This window comes from Linderina pennispora, assembly GCF_002104995.1.
Source record: "Linderina pennispora strain ATCC 12442 chromosome Unknown DL89scaffold_8, whole genome shotgun sequence".
Lineage (NCBI taxonomy): Eukaryota > Fungi > Kickxellomycota > Kickxellomycetes > Kickxellales > Kickxellaceae > Linderina > Linderina pennispora.
Window position 1 is genome coordinate 711,504 of NW_024468256.1, and position 19,036 is coordinate 730,539.

Here is a 19,036-nt window from a genome sequence, read left to right on the forward strand (position 1 = left end):
CGCGCCCGGCCGACTTTTAAACCCAAAAGTCCCGCAGGCGTGATTGACCAGCATACAAGCAGGGGCGTGGGTGTGTCGCGACCCTATTTAAAGGTCACGAGCTTCGTCTACTCGCCCAGGCACTAATCAATTGATAGGGACAGTTGATATTATTAAACAAGAAGAGATGATTCCTCCCGGGTCACTCCTGGAGTGATCCGGTGTCTATTTTATAGCCTTAACTATGTGGCCTCGCCTAGGGTGATGAATCAGTCTCATCATCTGTGATCGGCTGAGTCGCATAAGCATTGGCTTTGAGTGACTGTGGTGTGATCACCACATCATCCTCCTCTTTAAGAAGGGGTAGCCCTTTCCTGGTAACCATGGTCTTGGGTGGCATCGCTGTGGTCCACATGCTCAAACGATCATGGTGCACCAGTTCCGCAACTCGGCGTCCTTGTGGCGTCACAAGCTTATATGTGTTGAACGGAGCACGTTCCCACACCATATACGGGCCGAGCCATGGAGGGTCCAACTTCTTCTTGGCCATATTCTTCACCTTGACCCAATGTCCAACGTCATAGGGTTTCCCCGTTTTTGTCGCCTTAGAATAAACCTCATTCATTCTGTGTGCGGCGGCAAATTGACGTTCGCGAGCGATATGGCGGGTCGAATTGACCTTGCTCAAGCGGAGGACTTCTTGGGCATAGACATCACGGTTGTCCTTGTTGTTCCAAGAGACCGGTGGCATACTATCCAGTGGTAGCCTTGGTTCTTTTCCGAACAACATGAAGAACGGGGACAACTTTGTCACAGCATGCATTCGAACTCTTGTTGCCCACACCGCCTGGGGTAGATATTGGAGGCCATTCACAAATAAGAAAGTTTAAAGAAACTTAATATCTTGTATCAGAATAACCAAGTATTAAATAACAAATCAATTACTAGTAGTTGAAAAATATTTTAAAAATCAGAATGTTTAGTGATGGCCAAAAAGATTTTAGCAACTAGATTAACTAATAAATAAAAATATAAGAACAGACGCTTCTCCGAAACCCCCTTCGGCATCCTGAAAAATTTCAGTTGATTTCAATTAATGATGACCTCTAGCCTGAGATATCCAGCTGGGTCACATTAATGGTATCAACTGAAATTTTTCAGGATGCCGAAGGGGGTTTCGGAGAAGTTCAAAAAAAAACAAAAGAACAAAAAGTTTTACAATTTCTAATTATTTTTTACTTAGTTTAGTGATTGTGAATGACCTCCTAGTGATTGTGAATAACCTCCAAATGCTGCCATTTTAAAACATCATGTTCTAGTCATCAAGTCGTTATCATACCTATTTATAACTATTTTTCTAATACCAAGCAATCATATATATCATCAATTTTAAAAAGAATCAAATTATGCCATTTTAAAAAATCATAATAAATTCATCAAGTTGTTAGAATCCCATCTGTAATTAATAGATATGCACCAAGCAATCATATATGTCATCAATTTTAGAAAGCATCAAACTGTGCTATTTTAAAACATCAAATATACAAGTTACATAAGAATATGCTTAATACAGTAAATGTTCTTAGAAGAGTTGATGATAATATATCTATTGTTCTAAATCCTGAGAAATTACTTCTGGTCTATATATCCTATATCTAAGCAATATCACACTTTTGATAAGATGTGATTAGTTTACTATTAACAGATGCATATTAGTTAGATAGACAGAAAGTACTCAAATAAGCAAATAATATGATTTGTCTATAAGAAATGTCTGAGGTGTAGTTTCTATAGGTGAACAAAAGATCAATGCACTAACAACAGTGATTGAAGATGCCATACTAGATGAAATAAGGGCAATAATTATATGAGAATCTAGATCTTAAGCCTTTAGTAAAGAGTTGCTCATATTGTTCTCTATTTTAGTAATGGTTTTGTAGTTATATATTATGCACTCTGTATATTCAGAGGACATTCCTACTACTATTTAGATATTCATATTAATAGGAGAGATATACAGCCAACTCATATTTAGATACCAGATGATAGTTCTTTTAGGAAAAGCAATTACTCTATAGAAAGGAATAATACACCAACAAATATATCTAAGAGTTGTAAGTGAGGGCTACAGAATGGTCATAGTTATATAACTACCATTTTAAAACATATTATATGCTACCATCCACTCCATATATCTATGGGAATTTTGACACACTTCATATATATGTTCAACCTTTATCTCATAAAAAGTTCCACTAAGTTGGATCCAATTATGCACTTGGAATGCTAAGCCTAGCACTCATGTTAAAGTCATGGATAAGCACTAAAGTTAGCATATCTCTTTCTTCAGTACTCAGATCAGCTATATGTTTCTTAAGGAAATTATGGAATGATGGCATTTTCTAAAATTGATAATGAACCAGAGTTGTCTATCTTATCTTACCACCCATGAACAATCAATTATAAGAATTACAAGAGAAGGAGTAGAATGTGCATTAGATAATAAAGTTTTAAAAGTTCTAACTATCTTTTACAAATTTAGCAGTTGTGAATACCCTCCATATTGAACAATATTGATAAGAACTAGCTATTTTAAAATCAAGTAGCTAGCATCATATCTGTTGTTACCCCATATCTACAAAGCAGTCATAGTTGTCATCAATTTTAGATTGTAGAAATCTATTTTGTAGTTCAACCATTGATGCTTCAAACTCAACCTTTTGAGGTAAAGTATATGTTGGTTCCATTTGTGTTGATCTTTCATTGTGTGATTCAGGATAGTCAAAGTTTGTCATAACCCAGAGAGTATGATGATGTTCTACTTGCACATCACTGTTTGCTAGTATTTTCTTCATATTATATAATACACAGCACAGTTTCATTTGCACATTGTAAACATTCTTATTCTTTACTCGAACAATCTCCTTATTTGACAACCTTTTGAATGTTGTTCCTAGTTCTCCAAATGTGTTTTCTACCATTGAACGGAATGATCCAAGATGGGAATTGTACTCTACTTCTGCTTCTAGTAAGTTTACCCCTCTCTGCTTTCTAATTGGCAAACAAAAGTTATGCATTCCAAAGTCCTCCTGCTCTTCTTCTTCTGTCATCTCTTGAAGAACACTCTGTGGATAGCCACCATCAAGCACAATACAATCTATAGGGGATATCCTCTTTAATAATCCCATGTTTTTAATCATTCTTGAATCTGGATTATCTCTACAGTCTTCTGTTGGTGAAACAAGTAGAACCATTCCATTTATATCAATGCAAACTTGTGTACGATATCCTGATTTCTTCAACTTGAAGGAATAAAGTCCTGGTTTGTATGCTCCATTATGTAGTGCTCTTGAGTCATGGCCATCTAACATTAGTGTTACATGTTTAAACCCATGAGGATTCTGCATCTTTGCTGCAAGTAGTCGTAGCTCTGGAGTAGAAAACATTGTTTGCAGATAGAATGTCAGCTTCTTATTCAAATCTTGCATTTCTGAAATGTAGAACATATTGTGAATAACTTGATAGCTACTTCTTGGAAGGAATCTTTCCATTTCATTGATTGACAATCCTTCTACAAGTTGGTATAAGATAAGCAATCCTTTTTCTATACTTCTGTAAGGACATGGATAATGAGTGCAGCCAAACAAAACATTCAGAAAGAAGAAAACAGGAATCATCCCTAGATGTTTAAGAAGTGTATCTTTTATAAGTTTGATTTCTCTTACTTCACGAACTTCACTTCTGTGATATTTTGTATGCTTAAGAACTACCCAGTCATCATTCAGAAATTTCCACTTATTTGTGTAGAGCTTATGATATTCCTTTTCTCTGAGTTCTTGTAATTGATGATTCATCTGTGCGATGTACTAATAAATTTAAAAGTTGTCATTTATTATAATGGGCCCATTCTATAAGTTCTTCAACACTCAACTTTCTGAGCTAGATGAGGAAGAGAGAGAAAAGCTAGTCCAACTACTTAGCAGAAATTTCAATATGAGCAGAAAATTAACAGTGTACATCAGAGCATGGATTAAGAATGTTTCAGAAGATAGGGGTGTTAGTATTAAGCATGTGTTTGATGTATGCAACTACAGTTGTGCAGATATGGAAGTAATGGTTGCCAACTGCCCATTTTAAAACTAGATCCTCTCAGTATGGATAATACGATTATGAATTCTAGTTACTTTAAGCACCACTTCTTGATTTGGTTGGCCAATAACAGAAGCAATACATTCACCAAATGGACTACTTGCCAGTACTTTGATAAGTGTATGAGTGCTACTAACTATTTCATTGTGAATCATAGAAATATCTAGATAGTAGAAAGGTAATCCTCTAAAAGTATATAGGAAGTAATAACTAACTAAGAACTCATCACCAACATGAAGTATGTTGTAAGCAACTTTATATCTAGCTGGCTTGAGATCAGTATTTTCTCTTAAATATGTAGGTTCTAGATCATCAAGTTCAATATTGCTAATATCTGCAAGAAGGTCATCTATTCCTAAACCATCAGTATTATCACTAACAATTGAGAGAGTTGAAAGCCTAACTTTCTCTCTTGCTTGCTGAGCTGTTAACCAATCAATATGTATTCCACGATAGTTAATAAGTCCCATTTCAGCAAATGTATGTTGTTGTCTTTCTCTTGAAGCAACTGGCCAGAAGGAGTTTCTCTGACTAGGAACAATAGTGATGTTTGTGATATCTCTTCTCAGAACAACTTCAGATTCAAGAGGACCACTACTAGTAGCATATGTAAGAAGAACAGTTGGGTGTCCATTGAATGTAAGATTAGAAACAACAGTCATCATATCCTCATTCTTTTTCAACTTTTTAGCTATTCCTTGTTTCTTCTTAGTTGTTTTATTGAACCAATGGCAGTAACCAAGAGAATGTTCTTTATGGAAGTAAATACACAATGTATGTTTGTTATGAATCTGATCAACTAGTGCCATCCATTGCTTTTCATAAGATGTTGCAAATGTCCTGCAGTTATGAAGAAACTCAAGAGTATTGACAATTAAGTTTGTGTTCCATTCTACTTCCTTCAACTCAGGAGAGTGAACAGTAAGCTCAAGTCTCATTAATCCTTCATTCCTACAAGCAACAAGTGTTTCACCAAACTGTTGAGAAGTTGGCATCACTAGCTCTGATAGCTTAGAAGTAAGTTGATTGCGAACTTCACCACTTTCTAAGAGTTGAACAAATTTATTATACAACTTGTTCCTTATTCTTATCTCATCTTCTTCAGTAAACCAGCTAATACAGTTTGCTCCAACTTTATTTTCATCATCAAGAATATCTTTGCTACTGATTCCATTATCAAGAAGAAATTCCTTAACAATAGCTCTAGAAGAAATATTTAGACAATCCATTAGTAATATCATAGTTTTGAAGAAATACATGTTCTTGATGCATCCTAAGAAAGATATCAGTTAGTGCAGGATCAGCTATTGCAACATTTGGAGCAGATACTTTATACACAGAGACATTACCATTTGTCACACTTGTGCTGCATCTTATGTATTTAAAACTATAACCATCACCAAATACTCTATGCAATCTATCAAAAGGAGTAATATTGTGAAGTTGATCCATTAGAGTATATGAGTCAGGAATCTCAACAACACATGAATCCATAAAGATATCAGATTGCTGAACAAATCCTTGCTGTTCAATGCCATTACTAGTATATCTTGCATCAGATATATCAGGCATATTATCTCTATTCTTTAACTCAAGTCCCAAAAGGGAGTTAAGATGTACTCTTAAGGAGGCCATTCACAAATAAGAAAGTTTAAAGAAACTTAATATCTTGTATCAGAATAACCAAGTATTAAATAACAAATCAATTACTAGCTAGTTGAAAAATATTTTAAAAATCAGAATGTTTAGTGATGGCCAAAAAGATTTTAGCAACTAGATTAACTAATAAATAAAAATATAAGAACAGACGCTTCTCCGAAACCCCCTTCGGCATCCTGAAAAATTTCAGTTGATACACAATTAATATGCTTCTACTGAGATACAGGCTGGGTCACAAGAAATCAACTGAAATTTTTCAGGATGCCGAAGGGGGTTTCGGAGAAGTTCAAAAAAAACAAAAGAACAAAAAGTTTTACAATTTCTAATTATTTTTTACTTAGTTTAGTGATTGTGAATGACCTCCATTGATCCCAGCGGTGCTTGGCATGGAACGCAAGTTTCGATAGCATCTGGCCTACCACACTATTGGCACGTTCGGTCTTGCCATTGGTTTGTGGGTGGTAGGATGATGTCTTGAGGTGACGAACATGGTTGCGGCGAAGGTAAGCACTTGTGACCTCACTAAGGAATGCAGAGCCACGATCAGACAGGATCTCTACTGGGGCACCGTACTGGAGTGCGATCTCACAGTAGATGAAGTCGGCAACCGTTTCAGCTGTAGCATCCTTTGTAGCTTTAGCCACGATCCAGTTTGATGTGTGCTCGATCGCCAGTAAAATCCAAGCGTTTCCTGACAATGTGCGGGGCATAATGCCAATGAAATCAATGCCCCAGCGAACAAATAGCTCAGCCGGCGGTACTAGCGCATTCATCGGGGCCTTTGACTTGTCATCTCTGCCAGCAGTCGCTGCCTGACATACTGGACATTGGGCAATGATGTCTTCCACATATGAGCGCATATGAAGCCACCAATGCCGCAGACGCATCAAGCCGTACACTGAGGATACACCTAGATGTGCGAAATCCAAGTGATAGGCCTGGACAAGCGCAATGCGCGCTCTTTCCCCCTCTACGATGGGAAGCCAGGTCCTATGCTTCTTGATAAGCAGCACGTTCTGCTTGGACAGTCGCAAATTGGGCAATGCACGTTGTACTCGGTTGACCTCTGGCTCAGTCACCTGCTCCGGCGGTGGTTGCTTCAGTATCAGAGCTCGGGCTGTCAGCTCCCACTTCTCCACAGGTGTTAATTCCTGCTTCATAGTGGCCACCAGTGTGGCGAGATCAAACCGACGGGATAAGGAGTCAGCAACCACGTTGGCCTGGCCCTTCAGGTATACGACCTTGGGTGCTACGCTCATCCAGCGCTCTAGCCAGCGGGCTATGCGACCATGGGGATTTTGCTCCGCGAAGACACCAATCAGGGACTGATGGTCAGTATAGACTGTAACCTCGTAACCGCGTACAATGTACTCCCACGTTTCGAAAGCATAGACGATGCCTAGCATCTCGCGCTCTCGAGCCGAATAGTTACGTTCAGCTGGTCGTAAGGAGCGACTAGCAAATGCAACCGGGTGTAGGAAGTCGCCATAGGGCTGGGCTAGAACAGCCCCAATCGCGAAAGAGCTTGCATCGGACTCGATCACAAATGGGCGGTCCCAGTCCGGCGCCTTCAGCACGGGTGCTGCTGTCACAGCCTTTTTAAGGGCTGCAAAAGCCAGCCGTGCGTTGGCAGACCAGTTGACGTCATCCTTCATGGTCCGCTCGTGGGTCAGTTGGTAAAGCGGCACAGCGATCGATGCAAATCCAGGTACGAAACGACGATAGTATGAGCAAAGGCCCAGGAATGACAGTACGTCGCGTGCTGTATTCGGCAATGGCCATTTCTCAACCGCTTCGAGCTTGTCCTGACAGGGCGTAATCCCACAGTCAGTCACCATATGGCCCAGAAACTGTACCGATTTGGCAGCGAAGGTACACTTTGATGGCTTCAGGTGCAGATCTGCCTTGCGCAGCGCCTCCAGGACCAATCGTACATGTTGTCTATGTGTCTCCATATCCACCGAGTATATCAGAATATCATCCAGATATACCAAGACGAACTTGTCGAGAAAATGGCTGAAGTACAATGTTCATCAACCGTTGGAATGTCGATGGAGCATTGCACAAACCAAATGGCATCACCAAGAATTCATACGCGCCATAGCGCGTGGTGAATGCCGTCTTCTCGATGTCGTCGTTGGCCATTCTGATCTGATGATACCCTGATCGGAGGTCCAGCGAAGAGAACACACGTGCAGTACCAATCTGGTCCAGACAATCGTCGACCCGTGGTAACGGATACTTGTCCTTGATCGTCCGCTTGTTCAATAAACGGTAGTCGACACACATGCGGGTAGAGCCATCCTTTTTTCCAACGAGGATTATTGGATGAGCCCATGGTGACGATGATGGGCGAATCAAGCCTTGTGCTAACATGTCGTCGAGCTGTGCCTTCAATTCCGACAATTGCTTCCGGCCCATGCGATACGACGCAAGCGCATGCGGTGGGCCATCCTCTAGCCGAATAGAATGCTCGACCGACCGGTGAGGTGGCAGTTCTATCACTGGCGCGAATAGTGACTCGAACTCTTGTATCGTCTGCTCAAGTTCTCGATCCTGGCAGACCACCTCTACGCCATTTGGGTTTGCTGGTTGGCGCAACAGCACAACCTATGCGTCCAATATTTTCCGGTCCCGAACCATACGGTGTAAGCCATTCAGGCTAATCACTGATTCCGGTACCGCCGTAGTAACCGTGATCTCTGAGCGTGAGCCATTGTGTTCTAGAATCCACTGGTTAGACTGGTAATCGGGAGTTAACCGGTTTTCCAACCACCAGTCGTAGCCAAGTATGATGTCTGTTCGATTCAACGGCAGCACAAATGCCGTAACCGGAACACATAATGCACCCACCACGAGGTCAAAGTGCACCGAGACTGAGATCTGGCGCACCGAACCGTCAGCCAAAGCAGCTGAATATCCAGACTCCTGGACTGTTTTAAGGCCCAAGTCTGATACTAGCTTTCGGCTGACAAATGAAGTAGTGGCACCCGAGTCCAGCAACGCTCTGACTGGGCGCCCGAGAACCGTGCCAATGAGCTGTGGTCTAGTTCCTGACCCGATCTGCAGTGAGGATAACTGCACGATCTTCACCTTTTTTGTCAGTTTATCATCAATCAATGACTTACACCGACGTTTTGGGCTACTGGCATCCGATTCATCCCAAGGCTGATCCAAATGTGACCAGTCTTGGAAGGCATCGACAAACACATCGTCGCTGGTGACTGATCCTCCAGGATCAAATGTAGTGTCATCAACATGTTCGTCGAGATCATCTACGGGTGACCTGCCTTCCCCCTCTGGCTCGCGAGAGTCAAAGTTCAGGGGCTGGCAGTTCTGGTGTGGGCAACAGCGAATCCGTCACTGCTGCCCTGCACCTTTTCCCGGCTTCTTGGTGCAGTTCTGCGAAACATGACCAGGATCACCGCAAGCAAAGCAACGGCGTTGTGCACGTAGCCATTGCTTACATGTGGGGTGGTCCTTGGCCAAGGGTACCGAGATGGAACCGACCTTGATCCAAATGATCGAGCTACCCTTCGTGTATACCGCAGAAACTTCCATTGGTTCTGGTTGAGCTGGCAGACTGGATACGCCAGTTGCTGCTGGCTGCAACCCCGTAGCCTCTGCTACTGTTTGTTCTAACACATCGGCATTGTTGACTAGCCGTAGTGCTTCTACAAACTCAGTAGGCGCTTTCCGAACCAGCGCTTTATAGAGACTAGGATTCAGCCCATGCAGGAAATACGAAATTCGCTCAATGTCTGCGATGTCGCTGCCGCCTACGATTTCTGCTTCCGCCGCGATATATTGCTGTAGAGTTTTACCCCGCTGGTTCAGCTCAATCAAGCGGTGTCGGAAGACATACAGGTGGTCAGGACGCGAAAGCATTGAGTCGAATTCTGCAATGAAGAACGCCGGTGTGGCCATGATCAAAGCCTGCCGCCCTGGGTGTCGGCTTAAGTGCGCGTCGATCATCGTCTTGGCCTGTCCGACTACTGCATTTCGTAAGTACAACGCCTTTTGAGGCAACGTGCCAGATTGCATTGTGTCCATGTACGCTGACCATTTATCTCCCCAATTCTTAAAGGTAACATTCGACGTCACCATGTCGTATGGTTCAATATTCGGTGCTTCGTTGGCATGGACTGTCACTGCTCCTGGTTGGTTCTGGCTGTCCATCCTCTGCTGGATATAGCCCACGAGACGATCGCCCAGGACAGGATGCTCGTTCAGCAGCTGCAGGAGTTGGTTGAACTGGGCCTCCTGCTGCTCAGAGGTCGGGTTAGCGTTGGTACTGGCATTAGCGTTGTTGTTCATGGTGCTGAAAAATGGAGTGGACGTAGACGATAGTTCTGAGGACAGAATAAGGGACTTGGGTGATGCTACCAATGTCGCGACCCTATTTAAAGGTCACGAGCTTCGTCTACTCGCCCAGGCACTAATCAATTGATAGGGACAGTTGATATTATTAAACAAGAAGAGATGATTCCTCCCGGGTCACTCCTGGAGTGATCCGGTGTCTATTTTATAGCCTTAACTATGTGGCCTCGCCTAGGGTGATGAATCAGTCTCATCATCTGTGATCGGCTGAGTCGCATAAGCATTGGCTTTGAGTGACTGTGGTGTGATCACCACAGGTGTGCGGCACGGCGGCTTGGCACGCCCCGCCACGTAGTCCCTCTAGCCAACCTCCAGCTGTCTTTTATTCTCGCATTCTTCCACACTGTAGCTTGAGCCGCATATAAAAGGTCTGCATTCTTTCCGGGAATTGAGAGCACATAGCAATATCACATCCTGACATGGCTGTAACATTGACGGACGAGGGCGTGTATGTGCAGCGCAGCCTGCCAGCGGTGCCAGAGGCAGCTGGCCGACGGGTTCACAGAGCCGCTCGATGCCGAGCAGCTGCGGCGAATTGCAAACATAGAGAGAATAGTTGCCAGCGCTCTCGAGGGCGATTTGCCAGAGCAGTGCAAAAGCCTGGCGGAGGATGTCAATGAAAAGGCGTCGCCGTGGATCGAGCGGAAGACGCAAATGATGCAGTGGCTGAAGCAGCGGAATGGCGAGAAGCAGCCAGCACAACAGGCCAAGGAAGAAGAGAAGGAGGAGGAGAAGCACTCGGATGCAGTGGTAGTCAATGACGCCTGCACGGTGGCTGCGGCTGATGCTGCAGAGACTCCCGAAAGCAGACACACTCAGAGCTTGGGGCTGGAAGGCAGCGCGCCAAGAGCAATCAAGCGGGAGCACTCGTCGCTGTCGGGCAAGCGCCAAGGTAAGAAGCGACATACATATGCACAGGCCGAGTCTGCCAGAAATGTGAAGCTGAGCGACGGCATCTTGTGCCTGTAGAGCTGCTCGGCGAAATGGACGGGCTTCGGCGTCGCGGGGTGGTGCCTGACACGGTAGAGGGCGTCGAGCGGCTGCTAAAGTCGCAGCGGTCGACGCAGGAGGATCTGACCAATGATCTGGTGCAAATGGCGTCGATTCTGAAGAAGAATACGCGGGCTTTCGGCGATGTGATTGAGCGCGACAAGCATGTGGTTGATGAGACAGCCGAGGCGCTGGGCAGCAACCTGGCCAGCATGGACAAGCAGGGCTCGCGGCTCAGCAAGTACCGCAAGCAGGCGTGGGGCACGACCGGAATCACGTGGCTGGCGGTGCTGGTGGTTGTATCAGTGTTCTTTATGCTGGTGCTGTTCATGAGAATAGCGCCCAAGCGGTATTAGCTGTTGTTTACAAAAAAGGACGCGTTCCCTTCTTTGGGCCAGCGCACAGCATGGAGCGGCATGGGGAGGGAGGCGAGGGGCCGGGATGGAGAAGATCGCTGGTGGCCCGGTACATGGTCATTTGGGGGAATGGCAAGGTCGAGCCAACAATCGGAAGGCCACTGGCGTTCGGCCGCTGCTGATGCTGATGGTGGTGCTGGTGCCGACGCTGCTGGTGGTGTGAGTGTGTTGCGCATCATGGGAGCTGCAGCGACATACGGCTGCTGGCTGCGTGCGGGCGGTGGAGGAGGGCTGGCTCAGCGCGTGGTCCCTCTCCTCTGCGCGGCTGGTGGGGGATTTGCCTTGCGAGCGGCCAAAGGGACGCGCCGCTTGCAAGTCAGATGCACCTTTCCCGGACACCGCTCGTGTCAAAAGGCGCTGCAGACGCCGCCCTTGCCAATTCGGAATGGACGGGGAGCCCGCTGCGTGCTGGCCAGTGGTGGTGGGGGCATGAGTTCAGAGCCCTCTTTCACAATGGCGTCCCATTCTCGCCTGCGTGTTTTTGTTGGCTGGGCATTTCTTTTTGCTTTGGCAATAAACGGGCGGACTCGCCCTTATTTTCGAGAAAATCTTCTATTTTTTGTCGCTCTGTGCCAGTATCGCCTTTTTCACGCAACCTTTACTTTTTTTCGTTGGCCTTCCCCCTCCTCTCTTCCTCGCACCCGCCTTCCTCTTTTCCTCTGCACCCCCTCTTTCTCTTGTATATCCTCCAACCTCCTCCTCCTTCCACCCTCTGTTATTTGCCACCAGCTTTTTGCAGCCTAGAATCGGTTCCTTCTAATTACTTCAGCTCGCTTGCATTCTCGGCACAACCAAGAGCCCACCTTTCCGTATTGTTTATAATCATCGCTCAGAGGGTTTTATTTTCCGTTTCGGCGCCGCCAACAGGGATAAGCAGCTAGCGACAGCCCGGAACCACACGCTACATCTCAGGAACGACGTGGGTAGCAAGGGCCACACGCGTACTTTCCTCGGACAAACCACACCGCCCCTGCACAGAGGGCCGTCACCTTGTATTTGCCAGCGGGTATACACACGGCACAAGCGGCAAATTGCGCTCAGGTAAGGACCACAGCACTCCTCGCTCTCTGTAGCAGGATGCCATCGCCCACCATTGGCCGTTGTGGGCGGGCTGTTTGCAGGCAGGCAGGCAGGCAGGCGGCCAGGCTTTGCTGATGCCGCTGTTGCAGCCCGTCTCAGGCGAGCATGGGCCTGTTGTTGCATGATAAAACGGGATGGGAAAAAAAGCTGCACGTTCATCATCCCTCTGGCAGGATTGCTGTCATTTTTCTCTTCGCTCGTCTACATCGCAAAAGTGTCTCATGGCCCTCTCTTGTTTCTCTCGCTGCTGCCACCGTGGTGCCAGGGGAGAGACGAAAAAAAAGGGCTGTCTTGAATATTCCCCTTTTGCCAGGCAGCGAGAATGGCACAGGGCCGGCCTGAAAGAAGGCGCGGGCAGTAGGCCGGTGCTTGGGCTAGAATGAATGAATAGACAGGGTGTATATGAGCACTTATTTTCAATATACGAGCCTCTCCCTCCCCCTCGCGCTCACACGCCCTCCAGCCCTGCTTCCTGCTCTTGCTGCGTTCGGGCCTTGGCCCCATCGTCGAGACATCCCACACAGCATTCCCGCTCTCATTTTCTCCACGTTATTCTTGCGCATTTTCTTGCTGCTGCTCTCCTCACGAAATCCACGAGAAACCAGCACACCCCTTTCTCGGCAAACAAGTCTCACATCTTGCTTTGATGCTGCTTCTCCCACACATGCACACCCGCACGCACACACGCAGGCAGAAATGCAGAGGGCCATTTTCCACTTTCTCCATGCCAAATCTCTACTTGCTTTTTTACTCACCAGCCTGTGCGCACGTCTTGCCCGTTTAATTTTTATATAGGATTACATGTCTGGTGCGGGAGTCGACAGGGCGGGCGCTGGGCATCATGGCAGCGGATTCCACATTTTGCCAAACGAAGTGATTGTTATCCACGACTCGAGCAGCGAGAGCGATGAGCAGTCGGAGCCCCGCATGCCGCGGCCAGCAGCGCACAACGAACACGCCCCCAGTCTATATTACAATTCGCTCTACGACACTACTAGATTCGACGACGGCAGCAGCAACAGCAGCGTTACTGTACATAACCCCGGTGTCTCGCACTATGCGTCGCCACGATCAGAGCTGGCCAGCACTGCACATTACGACGGTAAAGTATCCATTTTCTTCTCCGCAAATGCGACAATCTTGCTCAGACCGAAGAGAGAAAAATGGGCATCTCTTTTGGACAGCGAAGCGTCGTTATCTTGGACATTTCCCTCTTCCTAATCTCCCTTTTTATTCGCTTTAGGCACGGTTTCAGCCACTACAGCTCCAACAGCTGCATATTCTTCAAGAGTTGCCGCCGCCGCTGCCGCCACGACTGCTACTGTAGCCGCCGCCGAAGAGACGCAGCCGCATGCCTCGGCGCCTTCAGTCACAAATTCATCCTCCACTGCGACAGCAACCGACATTGTGCCGCAACCACGCTAACCTGACCAGATCCGTTGTCCAGAACGCAGCCAAGCGGAAACAGCTGGAACAACAGATGGTGTACCAACAGCAGCAGCAACAGCGGCAACAACAACAACAGCAACCACAACAACAACCACAACAACAGCCTGCTTCTGCAGCCGCTGCCGGAAACCACCAGCAGTTTGCCTACAGCAACCTTCTCATTCACGGCACCTTCCTCTAACCACCATCAGCAGCAGCAGCAGCAGCAGTATGCAGCGACAATATCCCAGCAGCCGCCGCTTACTACTGGCTCTGCCAGCACACACCCCAACGTATATTATTCGCAGCAACAGCAGCAGCAGCCGGCATGGACATCCAGTGTTTGTATCAGGCAGCACGGGCTGTCGCAGCAGCGGCAGCAGCAGCTCCTCCTGCCCAGCAGCCGGCAGCTCCACAGACAACAGCAGCCGAGGCAGCAGCAGCAGCAGCAGCCCCGCCTCCACCGCCAGCCAAGCGGCAGCGCAAGCAGCAGCGGCCAAGACTCAGCGGGGAGGTCGTGCCCGCGCGACGCAGCGCTCAAAGGTAAGTCCCACATGTCTCGTCTACATTGCTCTGGGTGGTGCAGGATGTGCACATTCTCTCTTTTTTTTTTTTTTTTTCTTTCTCTCGCTCGCTCGCTCGCTGCAAGCGCGATCCCAGGCTGGCATAATAGTGGGCCCTTTCCCCTCATTGCTCTGCGAAAAAAGCGGAAGATTTCAAAGCACACAAGGGATTTGCTCCCCAATTGACCAGACGACGCGTCAAAAGAGCAAAGCGAAGGGAGAGTGGTGCTCGCTATTTTTCTCGCCTGGGCCAGCTTTGGAATGCACATTCCGATATTGTCCATTTGGACCCGAGGTTTTGCATGGGTCGCCATCATTCATGCCCAGCTTGCTCGTGCGGATGGACCCAACACTGGCCTCCCCGCATTCATGCCTGCGCGTTTCTGCATTCTCTCCTCCTTTTGCCCACCCGGGTGGGGTTGTTTGTTTGTTTGTGTTGAAGCCTGTGGAGAGAGCATCGCATTCGCGATCAGTGGGATATCGCCTCTTGGCCGGCGACGGGCTATGCTGCGGGAGAAAGCGCAGCGGTGGTGTCTAGGCACCGACGCCTCGGGCTGCATTCCGCGGGCATTGGTGCTTGCGTCCGTGCATCAACTGGCTGGGAGCAATAGGGGGAGAGGTGCTCTGACAGTGCGACTGCTCTCTGTTGAGGGGCGGACGCCATTATCGCCCCCTCCCCCTCTCGGCGATCTGCTGCGAGATGTGGTTTACCCAACTCCAATGCACTGGCAGCCAGGGCCCGCTTGGCGGCGCAGGCGGCGGCATTTCTCCCCGATCGCTCTGCACGCCTGTTTTCTTTGGCCGACTGCGTCAAATATAAACGCCGGCGTGCTCGCCTATGCCCAATCGCCCGCGGCATGTTTATCCTCAGGGTCACACAGTGCTTCTAGTTTTCACATTTCCATTCCGCCTCTCTGCCCGTCCAGATACCCGCCGCCCTGCAGCACAGTTATCGCCAGTGGGCAGCACCACCTCGCTACTCGCTGTGGAATAGAGAAAACATTGTGCAACCGCTATCGGGCGAGTCTTATATACCCCTTCCTAACTTGAGGACGGCGACGACGACAAAGCCAAGCCTGCCTTGCACAACAGCTCAGCTCCCCCCACCAACTTTTGTATTTTGGCCACATTTTTTTTTTCGCACTTTCTCCAGCAGCCCAGTATTTTCTGTATATGCCATCGCGCTCTCCATTTCAAACGCCATCCTGTACTAACAATTGCAAGCACTCTTCCCATACTCTGCCATGTCTGTCCTCTCGCTGGTCGCCTCGTTTTTTCCGGTCGTCTCGCAACAACCGCGTCGACAATTCTGCGCACAACGATCCAACCAAATCAACCCGGTTCCGGACCACCGGTGGATCGCCAACACCGCCACAACACATGAACACCAAATCGTCGATGGTCGACTCGCGCACTCTGCAAACCAAACCGACGATCAAATCCGGGGTCCATCCTCCGCAACACATTGCTGTCAAATCGGTGCAAAACCGGCCACTGCCTGCGCTCCCCAATGCCAAATCGACCAAACCGCAACAATATCCCGGGTACACATTGGCTGACGGAATGCGTCGCGTTCAACAGAAGGCCGAGCCGTGCGACGACCGCGACGGGCACTACATTGTGGTTCCGGGCCGTGAGTTTACGCCGCGGTTCAAGATCCGGAGACTGCTTGGGCAGGGCACGTTTGGCAAGGTTATGGAGTGCGAGGACAGCCAGTCGGGGCGCCTGGTCGCCGTCAAGGTGATCCGGGCGGTGCCAAAGTACCGCGACGCGGCCCGCATCGAGGTGCGTGTGCTGCAGACGCTGCAGCGCAACGACCCACCCAACAAGTACCAGTGCATGCACCTGAACGAGACATTCGAGCACCGCAACCACGTGTGCATGGTGTTTGAGCTGCTGGGCCCCAGCGTGTTTGACTTCCTCAAGGAGAACGAGTTCCGCCCGTTCTCGCTGCATCACGTGCAGCTGTTTGCTGAGCAGCTCCTGCGCAGCGTCGCGTTCCTGCACCGGCTCAACCTGGTGCACACGGATCTGAAGCCAGAGAACATTCTGCTCGAGAGCGGGGCCTATGACCTGGTGCCGTTCGGGCGCAGCCAGACGGTGCAGACCCACATGCTCAAGTCGACCAACATCCGGCTGATTGACTTTGGCAGTGCCACATTCGACAACGAGTACCACTCGCAGGTGGTCTCGACGCGGCACTACCGGGCGCCCGAGATCATCCTGAACCTCGGGTGGTCGTTCCCGTGCGACATGTGGTCGATTGGCTGCATCATCATCGAGCTGCTGACCGGCGAGGCGCTGTTCCAGACCCACGACAACCACGAGCACCTGGCTATGATGGAGGTTGTGGTGGGCGCAGCTCCCTCGCACATTGTGCGGGCAACGCAGTCGGATCTGCGCAGCAAGTTCTTCAGGTCCGACGGATCCGTGCGGTACCCACCGCCGGAGCAGCCGCGGGTGTCGCAGAAGGGCGTCCGGTCGATGCGTGCGCTGAGCCAGATTGTGTCGCCGTCGACTAACCCAATCTACGCCAACCTGCATGATTTGCTGAACCGGCTGCTGCAGTTCGACCCCAGGGCTAGGATTACTGCCGAGGAGGCGTGCCAGCACCAGTTCTTCCGGCATCGTGTTGGCCCTGATGGCCGCCTGGTGAGCCGGCCTGCGGCTGCCCAGATGCCTACAGTGCCGATTTCGGCCACTACGTCAGCGTCATCGGTGGCTTCTTCACAACAGCAACAGCAACAGCACCACCACCAGCAGCCATCCCAGCAGCAACAGCCGAAACAACCACAGCAGCAGCCCCAGCAGCAGCAACAGCAGCAGCCCCAGCAAGTGTATACATCAGGAGCCGCGGCTTCATCGCAGTATCACCCGGCAGTTCCTCCTGGGTACCCGTATGCATCAACTAAGCGCGAGATGCCTCATATTGGCGACTTCCAGCCGCCGTCCAACGCGCCTGCCATGTACACACAGCCCCACATGCAGCACCCGCAGCAGCAGCAGCAGCATATACATCAGCAGCAAGCCAAGCACGCACAGTATTATTTTCGCGAGGCTCCAAGCCTGACTGGCCCCCAGATACACCCGCCAGAGCAGGTCGGCAGGCCGCCACCGCATCCGCACCCGTCTGTTCAGATGACTGGGCTCGCGCCGAACTCCAGCTCCAGCGCCGGATACAGCCACCCGGCGGCAAGCTCCATCCACAGCGTGTCCACCGTGACAGCAAGCTCGTCCTATGACCAGCACCATGATTACTATGGGTGGCGACAGCAGCACAGCAATGGGTCGCAGCAGCAGCAGCAGCAGCAGCAGGCCAGGAAGGCTGGTAAGCCCATTGACTCGGGCTACTTCCCCGACCCACTGGTTCTGCCCGAGTACCAGACTCCAGTCAGCGCAGGGCTGCCCAGCATGGCGATCCCAGTGTCGCAGCCAGGCCACAGCAGTTCAGTCTATCAGCAACAGCAGTATCGTGGACCGAATGCTTGCAGCAGCCATTCGAGCAGCGGGATGATGGTAGCACATCCGCCGGGCCAGCAGTATCAGTCGTCGGCCAGCCAGATGTACCAGCACCAGCATGCGCAGTACAGCAAGACCACGCTCCCGCCAATGTCGTCGCATCCGAGCCAGATCTCTGGTGCTAGCTCTGCGTCGTCACTGCATTCGGCCAGTCTGCTGCCGCCCTACCAGCCACAGCAGCAGCACCCGATAGCCGCTATGGGTAGCAGCAACAGCAACAGCAGCTTGTCGCACTCGCATCAGACGTCGGTGCTTTGGCGCCGGTGACCAGCAGTGCTGCCTACTCGTCCGCGCCGTCGCAGGCGCAGCAGCGGCACCTGATGAACCTGGCGTCGTCGGGACCCTTGCCGCCAGCTGGCCGATTTCCTGTGGACGTCAACACAACGCCCACCTTGACCACCGCTACCACAGCGACGCCGACGCCCGGCTCCTCGTCGGCGCACCTGGGCTCGCACGGCGTCGACAGTGCGTCGACAGCAAACTGCGGGGGCTCGATGACCAACCTGACCAGCACCATGCAGAAGCTGGCGGGGCGCTCGCTGCCGTCGCTGGCGCACATGTACGACCAGCCGGCGGTAAAGCAGCAGCAGCAGCAGCAGCAGTGTCAGTCGGTATGACCGCTGCGCCATTGGCTTCGTCCCTGTCGACGGGCGTGCTGGGTGCCCAGCAGTACCCGCCGGCCTCGCCGCTGCCTCCGCAGCAGGTGCACCTGGGACGCGCGTCGGGCTACTTTTCGCCGCTGCCGGGCGCCCAGTCGCTGCTGCACCCGCAGAGCGCACGGATTGCGGGCGGGCTGGTGCGCGGCAGCCATCTGCACCACCATGCGCTCGCGCCGCCACAGGCTGCGCACCACCAGGCGTCTGGAAACGGCGC

The 19,036-nt window shown here is 49.7% G+C and overlaps 5 protein-coding genes across 5 annotated transcripts; 4 read left to right on the top strand and 1 right to left on the bottom strand.

Moving 5' to 3' along the window:
* Positions 1-4,118: 4,118 nt before the first annotated feature.
* DL89DRAFT_258278 (uncharacterized protein) lies at positions 4,119-5,387 on the bottom strand (the record flags this gene model as incomplete). The annotated part of the gene is made up of 1 exon (XM_040885596.1): positions 4,119-5,387. The coding sequence occupies one exon, from the start codon at positions 5,385-5,387 to the stop codon at positions 4,119-4,121; it is 1,269 nt and encodes a 422-aa protein (XP_040742959.1).
* Positions 5,388-10,586: 5,199 nt separating this feature from the next.
* DL89DRAFT_258279 (uncharacterized protein) lies at positions 10,587-11,513 on the top strand (the record flags this gene model as incomplete). Its single annotated transcript, XM_040885597.1, has 3 exons — positions 10,587-10,615; positions 10,650-11,059; positions 11,086-11,513. 3 exons carry the CDS (start codon positions 10,587-10,589, stop codon positions 11,511-11,513), a joined length of 867 nt encoding a protein of 288 aa, XP_040742960.1.
* Positions 11,324-12,356, top strand: DL89DRAFT_173554 (uncharacterized protein). Its single transcript, XM_040883824.1, has one exon. The coding sequence runs from the start codon at positions 11,574-11,576 to the stop codon at positions 12,315-12,317; it is 744 nt and encodes a 247-aa protein (XP_040742961.1). The 5' UTR covers positions 11,324-11,573; the 3' UTR covers positions 12,318-12,356.
* A 1,098-nt stretch (positions 12,357-13,454) lies between these two features.
* DL89DRAFT_258280 (uncharacterized protein) lies at positions 13,455-14,283 on the top strand (the record flags this gene model as incomplete). The annotated part of the gene is made up of 3 exons (XM_040885598.1): positions 13,455-13,755; positions 13,897-14,060; positions 14,101-14,283. 3 exons carry the CDS (start codon positions 13,455-13,457, stop codon positions 14,281-14,283), a joined length of 648 nt encoding a protein of 215 aa, XP_040742962.1.
* A 1,924-nt stretch (positions 14,284-16,207) lies between these two features.
* On the top strand, positions 16,208-17,266 carry DL89DRAFT_224231 (kinase-like protein; the record flags this gene model as incomplete). The annotated part of the gene is made up of 1 exon (XM_040884677.1): positions 16,208-17,266. A coding segment is annotated over one exon (1,059 nt), but the record flags the coding sequence as incomplete, so codon positions are not given.
* Positions 17,267-19,036: the final 1,770 nt, after the last annotated feature.

Coding starts and splice junctions, on each gene's coding strand:
- DL89DRAFT_173554 (XM_040883824.1), top strand. CDS start 11,574: ATGGGGAGGGAGGCGAGGGGCCGGGATGGAGAAGATCGCTGGTGGCCC.